The sequence below is a fragment of the Mus caroli genome, unplaced genomic scaffold, assembly GCF_978045245.1.
Source record: "Mus caroli unplaced genomic scaffold, Mus_caroli_1 scaffold_4, whole genome shotgun sequence".
Taxonomy (NCBI): Eukaryota; Metazoa; Chordata; class Mammalia; order Rodentia; family Muridae; genus Mus; species Mus caroli.
The window spans coordinates 125368819-125390888 of record NW_028227259.1 but is presented as its reverse complement, the minus strand read 5'-3'; the positions used below and the strand labels follow the sequence as shown (position 1 = coordinate 125390888).

Genomic DNA, 22070 nt, shown 5'->3' with positions numbered 1-22070 from the left:
CCATGTCATGGTAAGCATTTGTAGGTCGGAAGACAACATGTAGAAATTGGCTCTCTCTCTACCATCCAGGTTCCAGGGATGGAACTCAGGCTGTCAGACTTGGTACCACGTGCCGCCACACCCCGGCTTAGCGTTCGCTTTCCGTTTTGTCTGAGCGTTCGTTGCTCGCTGCTGCTGTTTGAACAACATGCCGTTGTGGGGCTGCTTATTTATCCTTTCTGAGGACCTTTGGCTGTCTCGAGTTTGTCACTCACATGTGATTCTGTGAATGCTGCTGCAGAGGCGTCAGCGCAGCCTCACCTCTCCTGTAGCTATCTGCAAGCTGAACGGTTGGGTTTACTGTGTACAGGCGCTTGCAGCCTGTTTGCAATGGGGCTGTCACTGTTTACTTTCCAGTTTTACTCCGGGAGAGCTGCATACAGCTTGTCCATAGCTTTGAGTCCTGATTTCCTTGTTTGATAAAGATTTATTCTGATTTTACTTGTATGGGTATCTTGTAGGCGTAGGCAGCGTGCGCCTGCCTCCATTCCCTCTGGGGCTGGTGATTGATTATTGTGTGGGTACCTGCTTTCTATTCCGAGTGGCCGTCCATTGTCCCAGCAACACTGCTGGGGAGCCTCTCCACAGGTAGAGTCTGCTCCATTGTCGAAGAACACTTGTCCTTATTGTGAGTTTGTTTCTTGACTCGGTTCTCTTCCATGGATATTTCTGTATCTTCATGTCAGTTCCAAATGGTCTTAGTTCTTTTTTTTTTTTTTTTGGTTTTTCGAGACAGGGTTTCTCTGTGTAGCCCTGGCTGTCCTGGCACTCACTTTGTAGACCAGGCTGGCCTCGAACTCAGAAATCCGCCTGCCTCTGCCTCCCGAGTGCTGGGATTAAAGGCGTGCGCCACCACGCCCGGCTCTTTTTTTTTTTTTTAAAGAAAAAAAAATTTTGTTTAATTGTGTGTGTGTGTGTGTATCTGTGTCTGCAGTGTTCAGAGGAGTGTGTCAGATCCCTTGGACTTGTAGTTATGAGGTGGTTTTAAGTTGCCTCCCATGAGTTCTGGGAATGAAACTTGGGTCCTTTGCAAGAGCAGCAACTGTTTGTAGCTGGCACATGTTTTGGTTTTTTGTTTTTTCCATGATCTCGGTGGTGTGTGTGTGTAAGTCAGAAAACAGTTGCATTCTAGGGAGAATCTCTGGAACTGAGGTTGTTAGAGTACAGTTACACATGGAGCCATCGTGCTGGCCTGAGGATCTGAGAACACTCTTGAGTTCCGATGGGGATTCAGGGAAGGTCATTTTGAGGAAGTGATCATAGGAACTGACACTTGGATGGCAGACACCATATTGATGCTTGTTTTACTTAATTGTCATGGTAAAGCTAGATGAGGTCTCACCATGCCATTCTGGTTGGCCTAGAACTTGCTACGAAGAACAAGCTGTCCTTGAGTGCACAGAGATCTTCCTGAGTGGTACCAGCGCTAGTCGGAAAAGGGTTCATTTTGATTAGTATTGCAGACTACGTTTCTGTGAGCATTCCGAAGCCAACATGTGGGTATAATCGTCGTGTTGGCTTCCCAACCTTGAAGGTGGGGAGGGAAACTAAAGCATGGAGTAATTGAGTGGCTGGTCCCGGGCCATCTAGCTGAGAGGACGGTGGACTTAGATGTTCCAGCTGTCCTGTGCCCTACCTTGCTCTCCCCCGGCTGACACCACTGCCTGCCCTCGCCAGTCTTCTCTCTTCAGTCGCTTTCTGTTCCTCTAAGATACAAGTGCTGGCTGGAGTGGAGGGTGGAATGTTGAACTGTCCTCAGACTGGAGGGTTCTGGTTTGTCATTGCAGGGCAAGTACATTTTGTCCCAGGTGCTCCCTGGCAGCCACGTTGGTTATCTCCCTGGGGAGAACCAGCAGTGCCCGAGTCTCTCCAGTGTGCCTCGCTGTCTTTATTCTTGGTGTGACCCTACAAAGAGTCTGGGTTTGGGCTTGCGTTGCCCAAGGGCACAGGCTGTACCAATTGCTTTCCATTCTTGATCATGCTCAATGTGTACACTGTTAGGAGATGCACATGATCTTGGAAAGGCAGAGCCAACTCTTGTTTGTAATTGTCACTAGGAGGCCCTGGTGGACATAGGCCGTCACAGAACAATAGGGACACTGAGCTGAGTGCTCTGTGCTTTAGGAGACACAGGCAGCACTTGCCATCTGAGAATGACATTTTTAGGGGAAGGGCAAACACTGTTGTTGGGCAGTTACTAGGGGGTTTCCATTGTATTGGGGCTTAAGACCCCTCAGATGGGTTCAGATGTTTTAAAGTGCAGCCCAGTTCATTATTGTGACTTCGAGAGTATTGTGTGTGTTAAGCAAAGTTGCTGTGGTTCTTGGCAATGCTGTCTTGGGAAGGGGGCTGTGGATTGTGCATCTTTGCAAGGAGCATTGAGTTTATGAAGGAATCCAACTTCTTTACCAACACCAAATGAGGTGGATGAAACTAATACCACGTTGAGATCTGCAGCTGATCAGTGTGTGATGATGCCATGTAGAACACATTTGTTTGACTGCATTGTAATGTACACTTAGGTGCAGTTATATATGTTTGTATGTACTTAGGTAATGTGTGTGTGGGGACTGGCTCAGGACCAGATTCTCAGCACAAGGAGATTTATTTGCTCCAGAGAAACAGGGCAAGAAATAAGAGTCAAAGTCAGGAGATAGTGGATGAAGGAGAAGAGAAGGCAGGGGTATTTGTCCCAGGGGACTACAGCCTTTGGATAGAGAGGAGACAGCCCATGACCCATAGGAAAATGGTGGTTTATAAAGGTAAAAAGGGTAACCATATGTTAAGATGAGGTATGTAATTTTTTTTCTCCCGAGACAGGGTTTCTCTGTGTAGCCCTGGCTGTTCTGGAACTCACTCTGTAGACCAGGCTGGCCTCGAACTCAGAAATCTGCCTGCCTCTGCCTCCCGAGTGCTGGGATTAAAGGTGTGCGCCACCACGCCTGGCTCTGAGGTGCTTAATTTTAATTAGGCATGTTAATTAGGTGAGACAAAGGGGACTTTTGATTGCTGGACCTCAATACTTTGATAGCTGGAGCTTGGGAGTCAGCCTCAGGAGGAGGAAGTGGCCAAATAAGGGAATAGGCCTTGGTGGCTGGCTTTAAGAATATAATCTAACAGTTATTTAGCAAGTCAGGGAATGGGGATAAGGGCAAGACCTGCCAGAGGCAGGCCTGTCAGCTGGCTAGCATCCCCTCACTAGCTGCACATAGTCTGTTTTAATTAGAGACAGGGTGTCTCTGAATAGTTCAGACTGGTCTCAGAATCCTCCTGCTTTAGTGTCTCTTGAGTGCTGGCCTTACAGGCATGTGCTACCATACTGTACTTCAGTGTTTGTAGTGCTGGCCTTGGATTCAGAGCCTTAGCATATTAGGCAAACACTCTATCACTAACCTACATCTTCAAGTCTACAGAGGATGTCATCTACAAGTCTGTGTTAAAGATAATTCCAGGTTTGATGGTGCACACCTGTAATCCCAGCACCCAGGAGCCTGAGGCAAGAGAATTGCTGTGAATTTGAGGCCTGCCTGGGGTGTAGGAAACAAAAGCAAGTCCTTACTGTATCAGCCACAGGAATGAAATGTCTGTTCTTTCACTGGTGAGTTTATTTTGTTCATTGTGACAGGTCGAGTGTAGCTTGTCTGGTCTAAAACTTAGTTAGCTGAGGATGCTTTCAAACTCTTGATCCTCCTGCAGCCCCATAGTGCTGGGATTATAGGTGTGTGCCACACGCCTGGCTCATTTGTTTATTTAGAGACAGGGTCTCACCTAACCCATGCTTATTAGGACTCCTGAGTATTGCGATTAGGGGCATACCCCACCTATTGTTCTTTGATCTCAAGGTGGGGTTACTGTATGCCAGCTCCTGGGCTAGGCACTGAGTGTTCCAGGTCTGAGGAATCCGTGGTTTAGAGGAACTGAGCTGGGGAAGTTTCAGGTGTGTTTGGTGAGCAGGAGGGAGCAGTGCCCGTGGAACTAGGGGTGCATATGTGGTAGGGATTAAACCATACAGGAATACTTTTTTTTTTTTTAATTAAAAAATTTTTTTTTTCCTTTCTTGTGCTGGGAATGGAACCTAAGGCCTCTTGTAGCTGAGCCTGTACTCTACCACTTAGCTTCCCCCACAGCCCCGTGGGTACTCCTAAGGTCGTCAGTGTCATGTGCACCCCAGAGCAGTGAAAAGCCTTAGAAGGATGTGATGGGGAGTGGCGAGAGCTGATCTGTTTAAAAATATCCTTCTGGCTCCTGGGAAGGCAGGAACGCAGGAGGGGGTTCAGTGAGATCAGACAGAGCGAGGCTTTGAAGTGGGGGAGAAGCACTCTGTGGAAATTGGCTTCTGGAGGCCGTTTTCTTTTATTGCCCTGTCATCAGAGCGGAGATGCTGACCAGTGAGACGCCAGAAGACAGTGACTTATCTGGACAGAGCGTCTGCTACCGGACTGAGAAGAGCTGCTCTCACAATTTTTTTTTTTTTTTTTTTTTTGTAGCTTAGATTGCTCGTCCCTAATGACTGCTTTTCTTCCTGACTTAGCCTTCACATGTAACTAGGGGAGTACCAAGCTGTGGTGTTCCTGCTGCAAGGCACGTGATTTTTCTGGGGCTAGAGGTGAGAAGGGTAGAACAGGGTCACTTATTTGCTGGCAAGGAGCTGAGAGGAGACTGTGGACCTCCAACTCTAACCCCTCCTTGCTGCAGCTGCTCTTCCTGTGTCCTGGGGCGGGAAGCTCTCAGAGCAGATGTCAGCACTGTCTCGTGGGTCCTGTTGTTACCTCAGCATTTGTTTTACTGAGTTCTATCTATTATTACTGTGTGGTGGTGCACAGCTTGGATTGATTGATTAATTAATTTCTTAATGCAATGCTAGGATTGAACCTAGGCTCTCCTGCATGTTAGGCAAGTGCTCTACCACTGAGCTACGTGCCTGGTCTCTATCCGAGGATTTAGATTCTCTTTGAATACCCTTCTAATAGTATCCATCCCACCTCTATGGAATGGAAGATGACCTTGAACTTCTCAGTCCATCTACCTCCACCCTGTGAATGCTGGGATGATAGACTCTACTCTCACGCCAGATTTTGTTCCTTTGGTGTTTCGAGACAGGGCTTCCCGTGCCCAGGCTGGCCTCCAGGACTTGCTGTGTAGCAGAACTGGCCTCGAACTTAGAGTCCTCATTGCTGGGCTTCTGCCTGGTTTGAGTGTAACTTTATTGTATGCCATTCATTTCTTCAAGTCCTCTCAGCAGAGGGCATGTTTCAGAAGCTGACTTGAGGCTCTTTTTCATAAGTACCTTTGCTGGGGATGCTTAGATGCACGCATGCACACTACTCCCCAGCCATCCTCCTCTGCTGGGGATGCTTAGATGCACGCACGCACACTACTCCCCAGCCATCCTCCAGAGTCTTGTTGGTCAGTAAATATCAGCCACTTCATTGATAAACTCAAATGGACTTGTGTGTGCCTTTCTTCCTTAGCTAGCATAGACACTGCTCATGGCGGTGCTACTGTGGTGGTTTGTGGGTAGTCAGTCCCTACTGTGGTAAACTCTGCTAGCTAGGTACCAGGTGTTGGTTTCAGTACCTAATGTCTGAAGAACTTGAGCCAGTCTCAGGTGGTCCATGTTTAGAGTCATAACACTTGGGTGGTGGAGGCAGGAGGATCAGGAGTTTGAGACTGGATAGCTTGGGCTACATGAAACCCTGTTTCAAAACAATAACAACAAACCCAGAAACGATCTCCTAAAACCAAAAACAAGTGCAGGGCCTTGTAGAAGGCACGGCTTGGGCTGCACAATGCCTAAGCAACGGAATTCAGTCCTGACTCCCACAGCTGCCCTCTGACCTGTAGCATACTGTGGCTTGCAGCTACACTCATACACACACTTCACACACACATAATAATAATAATAAATCAGAAACTAAGAACAACCCCCAAACTCAAGTGCACAGAGCCCTCCATGCTAGTCCTACAAATGCACTTTCCTCTTCATCCCCTCATTAGTCTCCCAGCTAACATCTCAGCAGCGGCTCCTAGTCAGCATGCTGCTGTCTGCAGAGCTAGCTTATTATCCTCATAGTTGAGGGAAGGCTTTGCTCATCAGAAATGCTATTTTAAAAATTAGCTAAGAGCAGAGTTGACTTTCTGTGTATTCAGGCCCAAGGGGATGGCACCCAGCATGGAAACTTCGATTGGTGAAGATGTGTTTGAAAACCATAGGGACAGTCCCCGAGCCACATGAGGAGGAAGCAAAGTGTCTGGAAGGACAGTGGAGCGTAATGACACACTAAATGGCTTGTGGAAACGATCCTAATTACGCATGAGAGCGCTGTCCCTCCGGACATCCACAGCGGTGGGAAACTAATGCTTATTAAACCTTGCCTGTGTTGGGCCTCTGCACTAAATACTGGTTCCTACCGTTCTCCCAAACATCACTCTCTTCTTACTCTCAATAACAGGATGGGCATAATTATAAGTTGTAAATGAAATACTGCAGTTTATTTAATAGAAGGGTAAGGAAAGGGCTACCTGTCCTGTCGCCTGCTTCTGATCCTGTTGAGGGGTAAAGCGATGTTTACTGGACCTCACCTGAGGCACACACGGAGGTGGCTCTCACAGTACCTCCCACACCTACATCTGTGTCCATAGTGGATGCTGTAGGGAAGGGAGGAGACTGAGATAGCTAGGGTGAGGACCCAGCCATCCCTGAGTTTGAAATAAATAGCAGACCAATGATTAAGTTACTTCCAGATGGCATATGGTTGCTTACTGTAATACTAGCAGCTTGGAGGCTGAGGCAGGAGGATTGCCAGTTAGAGGCTAGCCCAGGTTACACAATGAAACAGTGTCTCAGAAAAAAAGGTGTTTTGTTTCTCTTTCTCCTTCCTCCCCACCCCCCTCTTTCCAAGATAGGATTGCACTGTGTAGCCCTGGCTGTCCTGGAACTCACTCTGTAGACCAGGCTAGCCTCAAAAAAAAAGTTAACTTTATAGTGTTTTTAAAATATACAAACCTTTTAAAATTTATAGTATAATTTAGAAGTTTTTTTAAAAAAATGTACTTTTTTCTTTGGAATTTAAATTTGAACTTAAAGATTTTTACTTTTTAAAATTCTGTGTGTGTCTTTAATGTGGGGTGTGTGAATGTGAGCACAGGTGTAAGGGCGGCAAGAGCTCCAACCATGGAGCCATCCATATCCTCCCCTCACCCCACCCCAATCCTTGTGAATCTAGTTTTCACTCACCTTTATGTGTATGCATCTCTGTGGTCCTGGATAGCCCGCCTGGCACAAGCTGTGGGCAGTTCCACTTTTCCCTCCTGAGAGCTGGGGGTGATAGGGGCTTACCACCATGTGTGGCTCCAAATTTTAGTAAGGTTTACAAAATGTTATTTATTTTTATGTGTATGGACGTTCTGTTTGTATGTATATCTATGTACTGTGTGCCTCTGAGGAAGCCAAAGCAGGGAGATGGATCTCCTGGGACTGGCGTTACAGATATATTGGCTCTAAATTTTAGTTGGAGACAGGATCTCACCAGGTGGGCCTGGCACAGTTTATGTAGCCCAGGGTGACCTTTACCTTTATGTAGCCCAGGCTGGCCTTGAACTCACAGTCCTCCTGCCTCAACCTCCTAGTAGCTGGGATTACAGGAATATGTCACATGCTGTACATTTCCTTTTTCTCCTTCTGAGAGGAGGTGACTTTCTGTGCAGCCCTAGCTGTCTGGGAATAAACAACCTCCAGCATTGTTACTGATGTTATACACGTTAAAGTATCTCTGTTCCAGTTAGATTGCATATTGAGAAAACTTGGGGCTGGAGAGCCAGCTTAGTGGTTAAAAGCACTTGTTACTCTTGCAGAGGACTGTACGCACACTCGTGGTGGCTAACTCCACCATGGTCAGTAACTCCAGTTCTAGGCAATCAACATCCTCTTCCTGAGCCTCCCTCTCAACAGTCCCCAGGCACTTCAGGCAAAACATCCCATACATAAAACAAAAATAAAGTCTCAACAAACAAATAGACAAATCCCCCAAATAAAACCAACTCAGACTTCAGATCTGCATTCTTTCTTCTGCTTTCTTGTCTAAGTGTTTAGGCCCAGAGGATAATCTAGCATTTCAGCCTTACTCTGCATATTTAATTTTATAAAAGTACAGCTCATGATAATGAATGAAAATGGATATATATACATGTTGGCTTTGTGGAAGAGAATTCCAAAATGTGGGTCTTTCGTTTTTGTTTTTAACTGTTAAATGCACTAAGTAGAAACAATGGCTTTCTTTTTGTAGTTCAAGGTCGAAGGTGAAGTTTATCTCCTGTGTCTGTACTGACCTCTGGAGAGCTGTTATGACTGGGCCTTTTCCTGCCCGGCTGAGCACAGTAGACCTTCCCAGTTATGCCCAGTTATGCCGGGAGCTTCAAGCCTTTGCCTGGGCACTGTTTGGTGCTCTTCACCATGTGGTCCACTTGAGCTGCCGTCTGTGTGGGAAGAACCTTGGCCCATATTGTTCTGTTTGTATTGGTTATGGATATACACCACTGTGTAAGGCTGGGCTTGGGACAGAGAACTGGGACAAGTGCTGTTAGGATGCAGTACAACAGTGCAGAGAGAGATGGCTGAGGGTTCTCTCCAGCCAAGTTAGCGAGAGTATGGGAATTCATAGTTCTCATTTGGAACAAGCTTGTAGCTTATACCAAGTCCTTAGATAGCCACTGTCTAAATTTGTGCTTTTTGAGAAAGGATCTCATGTAGCTCAGGCTACCCTTATGCTTTTTATGTAGCTGAGGTTGCCCTTGAATTCCTGATGTTTCTTCCTTCACATCTCTGGCTGACCATCAAGTTCTTTTTCTTTTTTTCTTTTTTCTTTTGGTTTTTCAAGACAGGGTTTCTCTCTGTATCCCTGGCTGTCCAGGAACTCACTTTGTAGACCAGGCTGGCCTTGAACTCAGAAATTCGCCTGCCTCTGCCTCCCAAGTACTAGGATTAAAGGCATGCACCACCACTGCCCGGCAACCGTCAAGTTCTTTTTTTTTTTTTTTTTTTTTTTTATATATTTTTATTACATAATTTCCTCAATTACATTTCCAATACTATCCCAAAAGTCCCCCATAGCGCCCCCCACTTCCCTACCCACCCATTCCCATTCTTTTGGCCCTGGCATTCCCCTATATTGGGGCATATAAAGTTTGCAAGTCCAATGGGCCTCTCTTTCCATTGATGGCCGACTAGGCCATCTTTCGATACATATGCAGCTAGAGACAAGAGCTCCAGGGTTCCGGTTAGTACATCATGTTGTTCCAACAATAGGGTTGCAGATCCCTTTAGCTCCTTGGGTACTTTCTCTAGCTTCTCCATTGGGAGCCCTGTGATACATCCAATAGCTGACTGTGAACATCCACTCCTGTGTTTGCTAGGCCCCGGCATCGTCTCACAAGAGACAGCTATATTTGGGAACCGTCAAGTTCTTAACATGTCTGCAGCACCCTGTAGATGGGAGCTTGCTTCATCAGCTGTGTGTGTCCAGTGTAAGGGATGCACTAGAATCACTAGCCATTCTCTGCAGGCTGCACTGAGTCTTCCAGCGTTGGGGAGACCGAGGCAGGAAGACTGGGGCTCTAGAGCACCCTGGGCTGCAGAGTGAGGCTCTTCTGACTTGAGAATACCTTGCTGTGTGCTAGTCCTTAGCCAAGAAAATCTTGCTGTGTGCTAGCCCTTTGCAGGAGTTTGGGTTCCATTGAGAAAGAAAGAGACAGTCCTCTGTCCCTATGGAATTGCTGGTCTTGAGATCTGCACTAGGCACTGAATTGTGCATCACCCAGGGGAAGAGCCCTAATAAAATACAAGATTTTACTGTGGTTCTTTTTTTTTTTTTTTTAGATTTGTATTACAATTTTTTATTTTGTTTTAAAATTTTTGCTTTCTTGTTTTATGGATGAGAGAAAGGTGAGTGTGTTTGTCTGTCTGTCCCTGGGTGTGGTTGGAGGACAGCATTCAAGAGATGGTTCTCTCCTTTACCATGTTGGTTCCAGGGCCTAACGCTGTTGCCAGGATCAACAGTAAGTGCTTTTACAAGCCCTGAGCTGTCTCACTGGCCTTATGATTTATTTACTTGTGTGTGTGTGTGTGTGTGTATGTATGTGTGTGTGTGTGTGTGTGTATGTGTGTGTGTGTGTGTGTGTGTATGTGTGTGTGTGTGTGTGTGTGTGTGTGTGTGCATGTTTTGGGGAAGAGCACAAAGGTATCGTGACACATGTGAAAGTCAGAGGACATCTTGTGGGAGTCTCTTTTCTCCTTTCACCATGTGGGTTCTGTGGGCCAAACTCAGATGGTTAGCTGTGATGGCAAACGCCTTTACCCACTGAGCCATCTTGCCGGCCTGTGAGAATTTTCTTCTCTAAAGTCAGTGCCGTGCCTGCTTTCCAAGCGGAGTCTCTGGTCTGGGCTGTGCATGACACTGGTCTTGTACTAGCTCATAGCTCACTTCAGCGCATGACAGTGCTCACTCAGGTTCATCTCTAAGCATGGCAGGAACTTAGAGCCCACAATGGAAATATCTGGCAGACTTATCTCCATCAAGAGGAACTTCTGTAGGAAAAAACAGCCAAGGAAGAGGGGACAAAGCCTGAGCTAGCTGCCACACTTGTAGCTAACAGCTATGTTCTGGTTATACCACGAGTTCCCGCATAGTACTGAGAAAGACTTCACAAGGGATTCAAGGTCATCTTCAGCTATATGGAGTTCAGAGCTGCTTGAATTCATGAAGCCCTATCTTAAAAAACCTAAAAGACAAACACAGGATTGGATGAGCTGACAGCTCAGAAAGGAAATCGGCCGACTGGAAACATGAAAAGGTGTCAGAGATGCAAATTGAGATGGAAACACTTTCCACTGGTCAGGGGCTCAGACAGTGCTTGGTAATTTATGCAGTGTTGCTAAAAGTGAGGATGGAGTTGCACGCAGTTGTGTGCCTTCCTAAGGCAGCAGCAGTATTTGTTACCATAGTGGTTAGGGGCTGGGGATACAGCTCAGAGTTTAGCATGTGCTAGGCTGCTTCAGTCCAGTAGCACACATGTCTACACACAAAAGAATCCTTTGAGTGGAGCCTAGTGGCCGTGCTTGGTGATGGAGTCAGGGGATCTTTTGAGCTCAGTGTTGCCTGTCAGTAAGTAGGATAGCCCTGTCTCAAGACAAAACAGAACTGAAACATTACTTAGGTAGATTAACCTCATTGGTAATTTATTATTGTGGAGAGGAGCATGCTTGCTATGGTGCACATGGAGGTCAAAGAGTAGTTTTATGGAGCTGGATCTCTTCCACCTGTACATAGGTTTTGGGGATCAAATGTGGAGAGCCAAGCTTGAATGGCACGCAGGCACTTTACCTGCTGAGAATCTGACTTTCATGTGTCCAAAGATAGCTGTAGCACTATCATGAGACCAGCCTCCATTTCTTTTTTTTTTTTTTTTTTTTTTTTTTTTTTTGGTTTTTCGAGACAGGGTTTCTCTGTGTAGCCCTGGCTGTCCTGGAACTCACTTTGTAGACCAGGCTGGCCTCGAACTCGGAAATCCGCCTGCCTCTGCCTCCCGAGTGCTGGGATTAAAGGCGTGCGCCACCACGCCCGGCCAGCCTCCATTTCTTTCCTTCCCTTCTTCCCTCCCTTCTTTCCTTCCTTCCTTTCTGAGATAAGGTCTGGCTTTGTAGCTGTGGCTAGCTTGGAACTTGCTGTGTAGACAAGGCTGGATTCTTCTCTCCCTCATGAGTGCTGGGATCTCACATGTGCACCACCATGCCTGGCTGAGCTTTTGGGTTTTTTTGAGACAGTCTTGCTGTGTTGCCTAGGCTGGCCTCTGTGTGTCAGAGATTTACCTGCCTTAGCCTCGTCAACGTGGTTATTGTAGATATGAGCAGCCATAAGCAACTATGCAAACCTCTTATATCATGGGTTTGACCGCGGTGGCACATTCATACAATAGAATATTGTATGCTCATGAGAAGGAATGCACGCCTGCCTACAGGGAGACCTTCACATTTTAAGTTAAAGGGTTGGGTTCCCTCCCGTGTGTGAATTTCTCATAGGTGATGTGGAGGAAGCATGTCTAGCACATGTGCACACAATCTCATCATGCATGAACATGGAGATATACACACATAGGCTGCTAAAGACCCTGAGACCCAATTAAAATTCCTTTCTTGTATGTGCTACTCGGGCTGCATCTGTAGAGGTCAAAGGACACCTGTTAGGAGTGGGTTCTCTTTCCTCCTGTGGGTCTGGTCCTCAGGCTTGGTAGCAAGTGCTTCTACTGCTGAGCTGAGCTCCCAGCTCTGGCTAATTACTTGTGATAAGTTCACCTGTGTGTCTGAAAGAAGCTGGCTTTCCATCTTTCTTATTTATTTATTTATTTATTTTCGAGACAGGGTTTCTCTGTGTAGCCCTGGCTGTCCTGGAACTCACTCTGTAGACCAGGCTGGCCTCAAACTCAGAAATCCGCCTGCCTCTGCCTCCCAAGTGCTGGGGTTAAAGGCATGTGCCACCATTGCCCGGCCCTGGCTTTTGATCTTATCTCTTCCTACCTTTGCCTTCCAGTTGCTGGGATTAAAAGCTTGTGCCACCATGCCTGGCCATCTCCTGCCTTCTCTTGTGGTCCTTGTGATTGTACTTAGGGGCTTGTGTCATATGGCAAGCCTTCTACCTCTGATCCGAAGCTGGAACTCTGTTTACTTTTTTTTTTTTTGACAGAGTCTCACTGTTTTGCTCAGGTTGGCTTTGAATTCACTTGGAAGCCTTGAACTTGGGGTCTTCTTACCTTCTGGGTAACAGGGTTCTAGTCTTGCCCTACCAGACCTACCTAGTTCCTATTTATCTGACTAGTCACAAATGAACTAAAACAATTTTAGAAAGCATGTTTATATTTTCATTAAGATCCCCAAAGATACTGAGTCTCAAAGGTCAGAGGGGCATGGTCTGTGGTTGGCTCAGTGGCCCATAGAGAACTTGTGGGGTGTCTGTGATGCTGAGGGCTCAGTTCCCAGCATCATATACACACATAAATGAAACCTGGCACATGCTGGGTACCTAACTCCAGCTATGAGGTGAGGAGGAGTGCTTGAGCCCAGAGTTCAGGGACAGCTTGGCGAAGAGGAATAGTTTCTAGCAGTGGCTAGAAACGGCTTCTATCTGCCTGTCTTTATGAGCACAGGACCCGAGTCCAGCTCCCCAAACCCATGTTAAAACAGAAGCTGGATGGGGGCTGCAGAGCTGGCCAGTGGTGAAGAGCTCTGGCTGCTGTTTCAGAAGGCTTGAGTCAGTTCCCAGTGGCACATGGGAACTCATGTGGCAGCTCACAACTGTCTACAACTTCAGTTCCAGGAGATCGAACCCCCTCTTCTGGCCTTCACTGGTACCAGGCACAGACACAGGACACATACATGCATGTAAGCCCCCCCCCAAAAAAAAAACCTCATAAAGTAAAAATAAATACATCCTAAGTAAAATAACTGGAAGTGGTGGAGTGTGTAGAACCTTGGAGCTTGATGGCAGGCTAGTTGCTAACCTCTTTGGTATATCCTGGGCAAGTGAGAGCTCTTGCCTCAAAAGAAGAAGTGGAGAGTGTTCAAGGAGCAACCTTTGTATATGTACAAAGGCACACTCATGTATGCCTGCATGTGTGCACAGGACAGGCAGGCATGCACGCACACACACATACATACACTCACATCCCTTCAAGCCATAAAATGCAGCCAGGTGAGATGAGGAACTAGGATTGCATAGGGATGAAAGTATGATGGATTTTGCCAACAGCAGTTAGTAGTACAATTGAGGATGCCACCACCAGGAGATGGAAGACTAGAGTCTCAACTGTATCAGTAGCTGGCCTGGAACTTGCTCTGTAGACCTGGCTGACCTTCAATTTGGAGAGATCTGCCTGCTCAGTGGCAGATTTGAGTCTTTGTTTCTTTTCTTTTCTTTTTTTTTTTTAAAGATTTTATTTATTATATGTAAGTACACTGTAGCTGTCTTCAGACACTCCAGAAGAGGGCGCCAGATCTCGTTGCGGATGGTTGTGAGCCATCATGTGGTTGCTGGGATTTGAACTCTGGACCTTCGGAAGAGCAATCGGGTGCTCTTACCCACTGAGCCATCTCACCAGCCCCTTTCTTTTCTTTTCTTTTCTTTTTTTAATTTTATTTTTTTATTAGGTATTTATTTCATTTACATTTCCAATGCTATCCCAAAAGTCCGCTACCCACTCCCCCTTCTTGGCCCTGGCGTTCCCCTGTACTGAGGCAGATAAAGTTTGCACGACCAATGGGCCTCTTTTTCCACTGATGGCCTGACTGTGGGTCTTTTCCTTTTTCTTTTTGGTTTTTCGAGACAGGGTTTCTCTGGGTAGCTCTGGCTGTCCTGGAACTCACTCTGTAGACCAGGCTGGCCTTGAACTCAGAAATCTGCCTGCCTCTGCCTCCAGGTGCTGGGATTAAAGGTGTGCCACTGCCCGGCTCTCTACACTTTATTTTTGAGAGTTGGTTTCTCAATGACTCTCCAGTCCACACAAAAGTGGAAGAACCATCTTCACAGAGTTCTGGCCAGAGCATCCGGCCAGCAAGCTCTAGGAGTCCTCTGGCCTCACTTCTCCAGCACTAGGGTTACAGACACACTCCCCTTGCTCCCCTTCGAATGTTTACACTGGTACTGGGGATCTGAACTCAGAGCCTCATGCTTGCATGGATGGCACTTTAATAAGTCACTTTTCCAGCCCTGATATACTAGCAAAAAACACACACACACATCAAAATACAAGTAGTCTTAAGGAGACGAAAAATAAAAGCCCTGATGATTGTAGGCTTAAGGGTAATTTTCCAAACACTACAAGCTTTCTGTTGTAAAATAGGAAGAGAGGACAGTGGGGACAGTAGAGGCTATCAGGTAAATCACGGGACCCAGGCTGATAACTAACTGCACAGTGAAGCAACTGCAGAGCCCACCATCTTCATCTCAGGAGGACTAATAAGGGCCCTTGCCAGAGGGCGAGGCTGGGATTGTGTCACTGTCCATAGAGACGAGGCACCATTTTCCCCTTTAATAACCTGATTGTTTGGGGGCTGGAGAGAGAGCCTAGAAGTTAAGAGCACTTGTGGCTGTTCCAGAGGACCTGGGTTCACTTCCCAGCACCCATGTGGCAGCTTACAACTGACCTCAGAGAATCTGACATCCTTTCTGGCCTCTGAGTGCACTGCACACATCTGATGCACTGGTAAAATACACATAAGAATAAATCTGGGCTGGAGAGATGGCTCACTGGTTAAGAGCACTCACTGCTCTTCCAGAAGTCTTGAATTCAATTCCCAGCAACCACATGGTGGCTCACAACTATCTGTAAATCTGTAATGGGATCTGATGCCTTCTGGTGTGTCTGAAGACAGCTACAGTGTACTCATATATAATAATTTTTTTTTTTTTGGTTTTTCGAGACAGGGTTTCTCTGTATAGCCCTGGCTGTCCTGGAACTCACTTTGTAGACCAGGCTGGCCTCGAACTCAGAAATCCGCCTGCCCCTGCCTCCCAAGTGCTGGGATTAAAGGTGTCCGCTACTATGCCCGGCTACAATTTTTTTTTTTTTAAAAAAAGAATAAATCTTCTAAAAACTCTGGTGGTTGTGGGCATGGGCTTATAGGTAACTTTTCAAACACTGCTAGGTATCCATTATCACAGTGTAAAGATGACTAAGGGCTGGTGAGATGGCTCAGTGGGTAAAGGCATTGCTGTTGACCCTGATGACCTGAGTTCCATCCTTAGGAGCCACACATGGTAGAAGAGGGAACATTCCCCACCCCCGACTCCCAGTTTATTCTGTAATCTGCACACGAGTGCTGTGGCTTGAACACAGCCATACAAAATAGTTTAAAAGGAATGTGACTCTCACTGCAAACAGGAAAAGTCTGCAGATCACCTAAGAGCTAAAGGGAAAGTTGGAGATGATGGCCAGAGCCAGGCTTAGAGCCATGCCTGGGACCCCAGCACCAGGGTGAGACTGCAGGCTAGTTAGCCTGAACTTCAGAATGAAACCGTGTCTCCAAAGCGAAAGCAAAAGCTGGGCCTCACCCAGCTGATTCGGACAGAACTTTACAGTCCAGGCCTCTGCTTAGAGAGGACAGCCGCTAAGTCTCACACACACCGGCAGAGGGGGCCGTCGGTCGGTCGGTCGGTCGGTCGGTTTCTGAGAACAGGCTCGGCTGTGGAGGAAGAGTGCTGAATGGAAAGCATCTGGTAAGCTGCAGGCAGAGGCCGGGGCAGGTGCGGGACTCTGTCACCCACATACAGATGAAGGAGCTTGCCCAGGCTGACCTTGAATTTCTGATCCTCCTGCCTCCAGCTCCTGAGGATTAAGGTAGGCACTGCTGTCTGCCACAGGGAGACAGTGCTGTCTGGCACTGTTCTAGGCTGTTGTGTGCTTTAGGAACTACATGATCCCACCCTCTCAACCCTCTGTGCAGTAGGAGGCAGTTACTCTCTTTTAAGCCATGGTTGCCTTAAAAGGGGTTAGTCATTTAGCTCACTTAGCTGGGATTTGAACCAGGACAGTGGCACCAGGTTCTCCATTTCTACCTTTGAAACTTTGCTGTTAAATGCTTTTTCATCCACTGGAGGGTGCCTACTTGCCTGCCTGCCTTCCTGCCTCTGCCTGCCTCTGCCTGCCTGTGCTACCCCCTCCATCCCTCCTTTCCTCCTTCCTTTACTTATTTTTGAGACAGGGTTTCACTGTGTAGCCCTGGCTATTCTGGAACGTTGTAGGCCAGGCTAGACCTCAAACTCAGAGATCCACCTGCATCTGCCTCCTGAGTGCTGGGATTTGAACAGCTCTTGGAGGAGTAAAAAGTCAACTCCCAAAAAACAAACAAAAAAAAAACCAAACAAACAAGCCGGGCGTGGTGGCGCACGCCTTTAATCCCAGCACTTGGGAGGCAGAGGCAGGCGGATTTCTGAGTTCGAGGCCTGCCTGGTCTACAGAGTGAGTTCAGGGAGAGCCAGGGCTATACAGAAAAACCCTGTCTCCAAAAAACAAAAAAACCAAAAAACAAAAAGTCAACTCCCATTTTATTCCTTTGACTTGAGTCTTGAGTTTGATGCTCAAACGTGAGGTGCTCAGAACAGAGGTTGGAGCCCTCTGAAGCCTGTAAGATGTCTGTGTTGGGCTGCTGCGGGCTTTTCTGTTCTCAGCTTGCATGTTGTTGGGACAGAGTGTGCTTATTATTTTAAAGATGAGCTCCGATGTGGCTGCTTACTGAGAACCAGGTGCTTGAGTGGCTAGCAGGCAGCTTAGGTCTTTGCCTCACTCACTCACTACCTCAGGGATGGGACTAGTGTGTGTAGGGCCTCAATCCTGTTCCCAGCAACACACAAAAACCTTGTTTTTGTTTTGTTTATTTATTTTTGGAGTCAGGGTCTCATGTAGCCTCGGTTGACCTCCTCCTTCCTGTGTGGGTGAGCATGGCTTCCACTTCTCCTGGATGCCATCTTAGTGTGGATCAAGCCCTCTGGTGTATGTGGTGTGCCCTGTGCAGTGCTGAAGTGAATCCAGGCTCCGTGCTTGCTAGGCAAACACTGCTGCTGTGGTACAGCCCCAGCCTTTGGCTCCCAACATTAGTATTGACGCTTACTCCCTGGGACTATTTAGATGTGTCAGCCAGCCTCCAGAGACAGGGTCTGCCTTGGCCTTGACTCACTCACCTGAGGCTTCATGAAGGAGATCTTAAATATGTTATTTATTTATTTGAGGCCAGAAGAGGGCACCACTTCCCCTGGAGCTGAAGTTACAGAATGTAGGTGCTAGGGAAAACTAAACTCAGGTTTGTTGCAAGAACAGTAAGTACTCTTAGCCGCTGAGCCATCTGTCCAGTGACATGAAGGAGAACTTGCTGGAACCCGGGGAGTCCCTTGAAGTGAATGTCACCTACAGTGGGCACTTGTGTCTTCTAAAGGACATTGCATGTGAAGTTCCCATCATGGGATCTGGAGACATGCAGTTTGCTACCTGTAACAGGTGGTACTGCCAGCTGACTAAGATTGTTCCTGTGGCATGGTGTGCACCTGTAATCCTATGCCAGAGGCTGCAAGTGGGAGAGACCCAAGGTGTAGGCCAGCCTGAGTACATAGTTACATAGTGACACCTCTTTGAGAGAAATCCTGTTAAAGTTTTCTCCTATGATGTTTATCGGGTGTTTTGTTTGTTTTGTTTTTGGAACAAGTGTTTTGTGGGAAGGTAGCTTACACTTATTTCTGGAAATTACCTTGTTCAGTTTGTAGATCTATGTATTTCTTTCTACATATATATATTAGAAAGTTGAATTTATATGGGTGTCTTCCTTTACAGTCTGGTACCCTGCAAGTGTTCTGGCTTTTTCCTCTCCCTCCCCAGCAATGAGAACCTGACTCTGTAAGCCTCAGTACCTATGACAGTTTGGGCTTGTCTGGTTTCTTTGCATGCAGACAATTTCCTGACTATGTGGGTGATCTTTTGGGGGAGGCAAACCCACCAGTGCACTGTGTTATCAGTCCAGCCCCACTGGCCATGCCGCTCCTGAGCCTGCAGGGTGCAGGATCCCAATGTCCCATCCAGGAAAGGGGGCTAAGGAGGGAAGGACAGGGGTGAGCCTGGAAGCTGTCGGTGCCACAGATCACAGCCTCCACATGGTGGGGTAAGGGCACTCACAGCCTCCACACGGTGGGGTAAGGGTGCTCACAGCCTCCACACGGTGGGGTAAGGGGTGCTCACAGCCTCCACACGGTGGGGTAAGGGGTGCTCACAGCCTCCACACGGTGGGGTAAGGGCACTCACAGCCTCCACACGGTGGGGTAAGGGTGCTCAGCTGTGCTTTGGTTCTCATTGTCCTGGTTTTCTCCCTCAAGATGGTTTCACCCCAACATCACTGGTGTGGAGGCAGAGAATCTCCTGCTGACCAGAGGAGTCGATGGCAGTTTTTTAGCAAGGCCCAGTAAGAGTAACCCTGGAGACTTCACTCTGTCTGTTAGGTAAGTTGGGAGGTAACAAGAGACACTCATGATCTGTATTTCCAGAGGAGAGGTGAGGCCACACTTGGCTGCCTTGCTTCTTCCCCTTTAGTTTGGGGCCTGTCCTGTCTGTAGCACTGTGGAGCCAATCAGGGCTCTGGCCTGTTTCTAGGCTTTTTCTTTTCTCTTCTCTTTTTTTCTTTTCTTTTACTTTGTTTTTGTTTTTCAAGACAGAAAATCTCAGTATAGACCCTGGCTGTCCTGAAACTCACTCTGTAGATCAGGCTGGTCTCAAATTCAGAGAGATCACCTGCCTCTGCTTCCTGAGAGCTGGGGTTACAGGTGTGCGCCACCACTGCCCAGTATTTATTTTATTATTATTATTTTTTATTTTTATTTATTTATTTGTTTATTTATTTTTGTTTTTCGAGACAGGGTTTCTCTGTGTAGCCCTGGCTGTCCTGGAACTCACTCTTTAGACCAGGCTGGCCTCAAACTCAGAAATCCGCCTGTCTCTGCCTCCCGAGTGCTGGAATAAAAGACGTGTGCTACCACCACCCGGTTTTTATTTTATTTTTTTAAGATTTTATGTGTATGGAGCTGGTGAAATGGCTCAGCGGGTAAGAGCACCCAACTGCTCTTCTAAAGGTCCTGAGTTCAAATCCCAGCAACCACATGGTGGCTCACAACCATCTGTAAGGAGATCTGACTCCCTCTTCTGGAGTGTCTGAAGACAGCTACAGTGTACTTACATATAATAAATAAATACATCTTTAAAAAAAAAGATTTTATCTGTATGAATGTTCTGCTTGTGCGTATGTATGTGTACCCTGTGTGTTTGGAGGCTAGAAGAGGGCATCATATCTCTTGGAGGTGGAGTTACAGGTGGTTGTGAGCCACCATGTGAATGTTGGGCCCTCAGGAGGAGCAGCCAGTGTTCCTAACTGATGAGCCCTCTCTCCAGCCTCTATCTCTTGTTTGTTTGTGGTCTCCCAGAGTCACAGCCTTGTGAAGTACTAGAAAGGACTGCTGGGCGTTCTACTTACCGAGGGGACTGAGAGAGAATACCTTGGGCAGAGAGACATCCCTGGAGCTTCCAGGGCTGAGTCCTGGCTCCTCACCTTTGACCTGCTTTCTATGTTTTTCTTTCTTAGTTTGGAACAGTCTTTGCAAGGTTCTTCACATCACTTTCATTTGTCCAGAACGAAACCTCTGTGAGGTAGATGTGGTCCCCTGTGAGCCCCCTGCCTAGTCTTGTTCTCCTCCTCCACTGTGCAGAGGTTGGCATGGATCCCCCTGATGATGTGTTGTGTACTACACTGTCTAGTGAGCTCTGTGGCCTGGTGCGTTAATAGTTCTGTAATTCATGTATCCACTGAAGAGCGAGAGTTGCATGCTGGGACATCGAGCTGTTTATTGTACTGGCTCCTTGGTGGTCAAATGGTGCCACCACACTCGCTTCTCCATTCTTCCAGTGATGGACATTGGACAGCTTTGGTTTGTTTTACATCCCACTGGACAGTGTGGTGTATTCTCACTGTCCCTCTGAGCAGATATGGGAAAGTTTTCTAGATGTTTTCTGTATGCCTGTTGTAGCTGTTCAAACTGCAGTAAATGGGTTTGATTTTTATAGATCTTACTGTTCATATAAATGTGAATAAATCATGTCCTTGAGAATTTATTTAGAATCTCACTGAGACTTAGGAAGAATCTATCCACCCATCCATCCATCTGTCTGTCCATCCATCCATCCACCCACCCACCCATCCATCCATCCATGACATAGGGCCTCAATAGACGAGGCTGGCTGGCCTGGAATTTGATGTGTAGATCAGGCTGGCCTTGAATTCACAGAGATCTACTTGCCTCTGTTTTAGGATTAAAAGCGAATGCTAGCACATGGACTCCTTGATTCCTTTGAAGCAAAATGCAGGACTGTGACATTTGTCCCTGAGAGTAAGGGTGACTGTGTAAGCACATTCTGACCTTGGTAGAGGAGATGTCAGCACTGACTGGACAGTGTTGCCTACCAGGGAGTGCATATGAAACTGTTACTCATCAGGGCTTGAGAATACTTCTCCATTGTTGTGTACTCTCTGTGCTCGCGTGTCAGTTCCCTCCTACATCAGAGTCTCCATGGCTGCCAGGGACCTGGCTGTGGCTGTCAGGCTTTTCTGCTGAGCCAGCTCACCACCTCCAGAGGTTTGTTTGTTTTTTTTTTTTTTTAAACATTAACTTTTTTTTAATGGAGCTGGGCATGGTGGCATACGCCTTTAATCCCAGGATTTAGGAGGTAGAGGCAGGCGGATTTCTGAGTTCGAGGCCAGCCTGGTCTACAGATTGAGTTCCAGGACAGCCAAGGCTACACAGAGAAACCCTGTCTAGAAACCCCTCTCCTACCCCCAATTTTTTTTAATGTGTTAATTAAAAAAAATTAGTTGTTTTTTAAAAACATTTATTGTGTGTGTGTGCGCGCGCGCATAAACAATGGCATGAATGGATAGGTCAGATAGGTCAGAGGTCAGAGGACAGCTTTGGGGGTTGGTTCTCTCCTATGCATGACTGGGGATGAACTCAGGTTGTCAGATTAAGTTTGCAGGTCAGCACCTTTACCCACTAAGCCATTTTACTGGGTCCTGTTGATTGTTGTTGGTGTTGAGTCCTTTTGTTTTGTGTTTTTTGAGACATGATCTTATGCAGAGAAGGCTGAAGATAAACTTCTGACCCTCCTGGCTCAGCCCCCAAGTGCTGGGATAATAGGTGTGCATCATCATACTCTTTAGGCAATATTTACACATGTAAAAAAAGCAAGCTTTCACAATTTATTTTCAACATGGCTTTGCTCTGTAGCCCAGTGCCTTCCCGCTGCAGCCTCCCAAGTGCCTGGCTGTTGATATATTTTTAAAGATTTATTTATTTATTTTATGTATGTGAATACACTGTTGTTCTCTTCAGACACACCAGAAGAGGGCATCAGATCTCATTACAGATGGTTGTGAGCAACCATGTGGTTGTTGGGAATTGAAC

The 22070-nt window shown here is 46.9% G+C and overlaps 1 protein-coding gene across 2 annotated transcripts in view; it reads left to right on the top strand.

Moving 5' to 3' along the window:
- Ptpn11 (protein tyrosine phosphatase non-receptor type 11) overlaps positions 1-22070 on the top strand; it is a 62740-nt gene that overhangs the window by 1465 nt on the left and 39205 nt on the right. For both annotated transcript variants that reach the window (XM_021162053.3, XM_085837101.1), the window contains exon 2: positions 18942-19064. In XM_021162053.3, coding sequence (XP_021017712.1) covers positions 18942-19064 — 123 coding nt within the window. The remainder of the gene's footprint in view (positions 1-18941; positions 19065-22070) is intronic.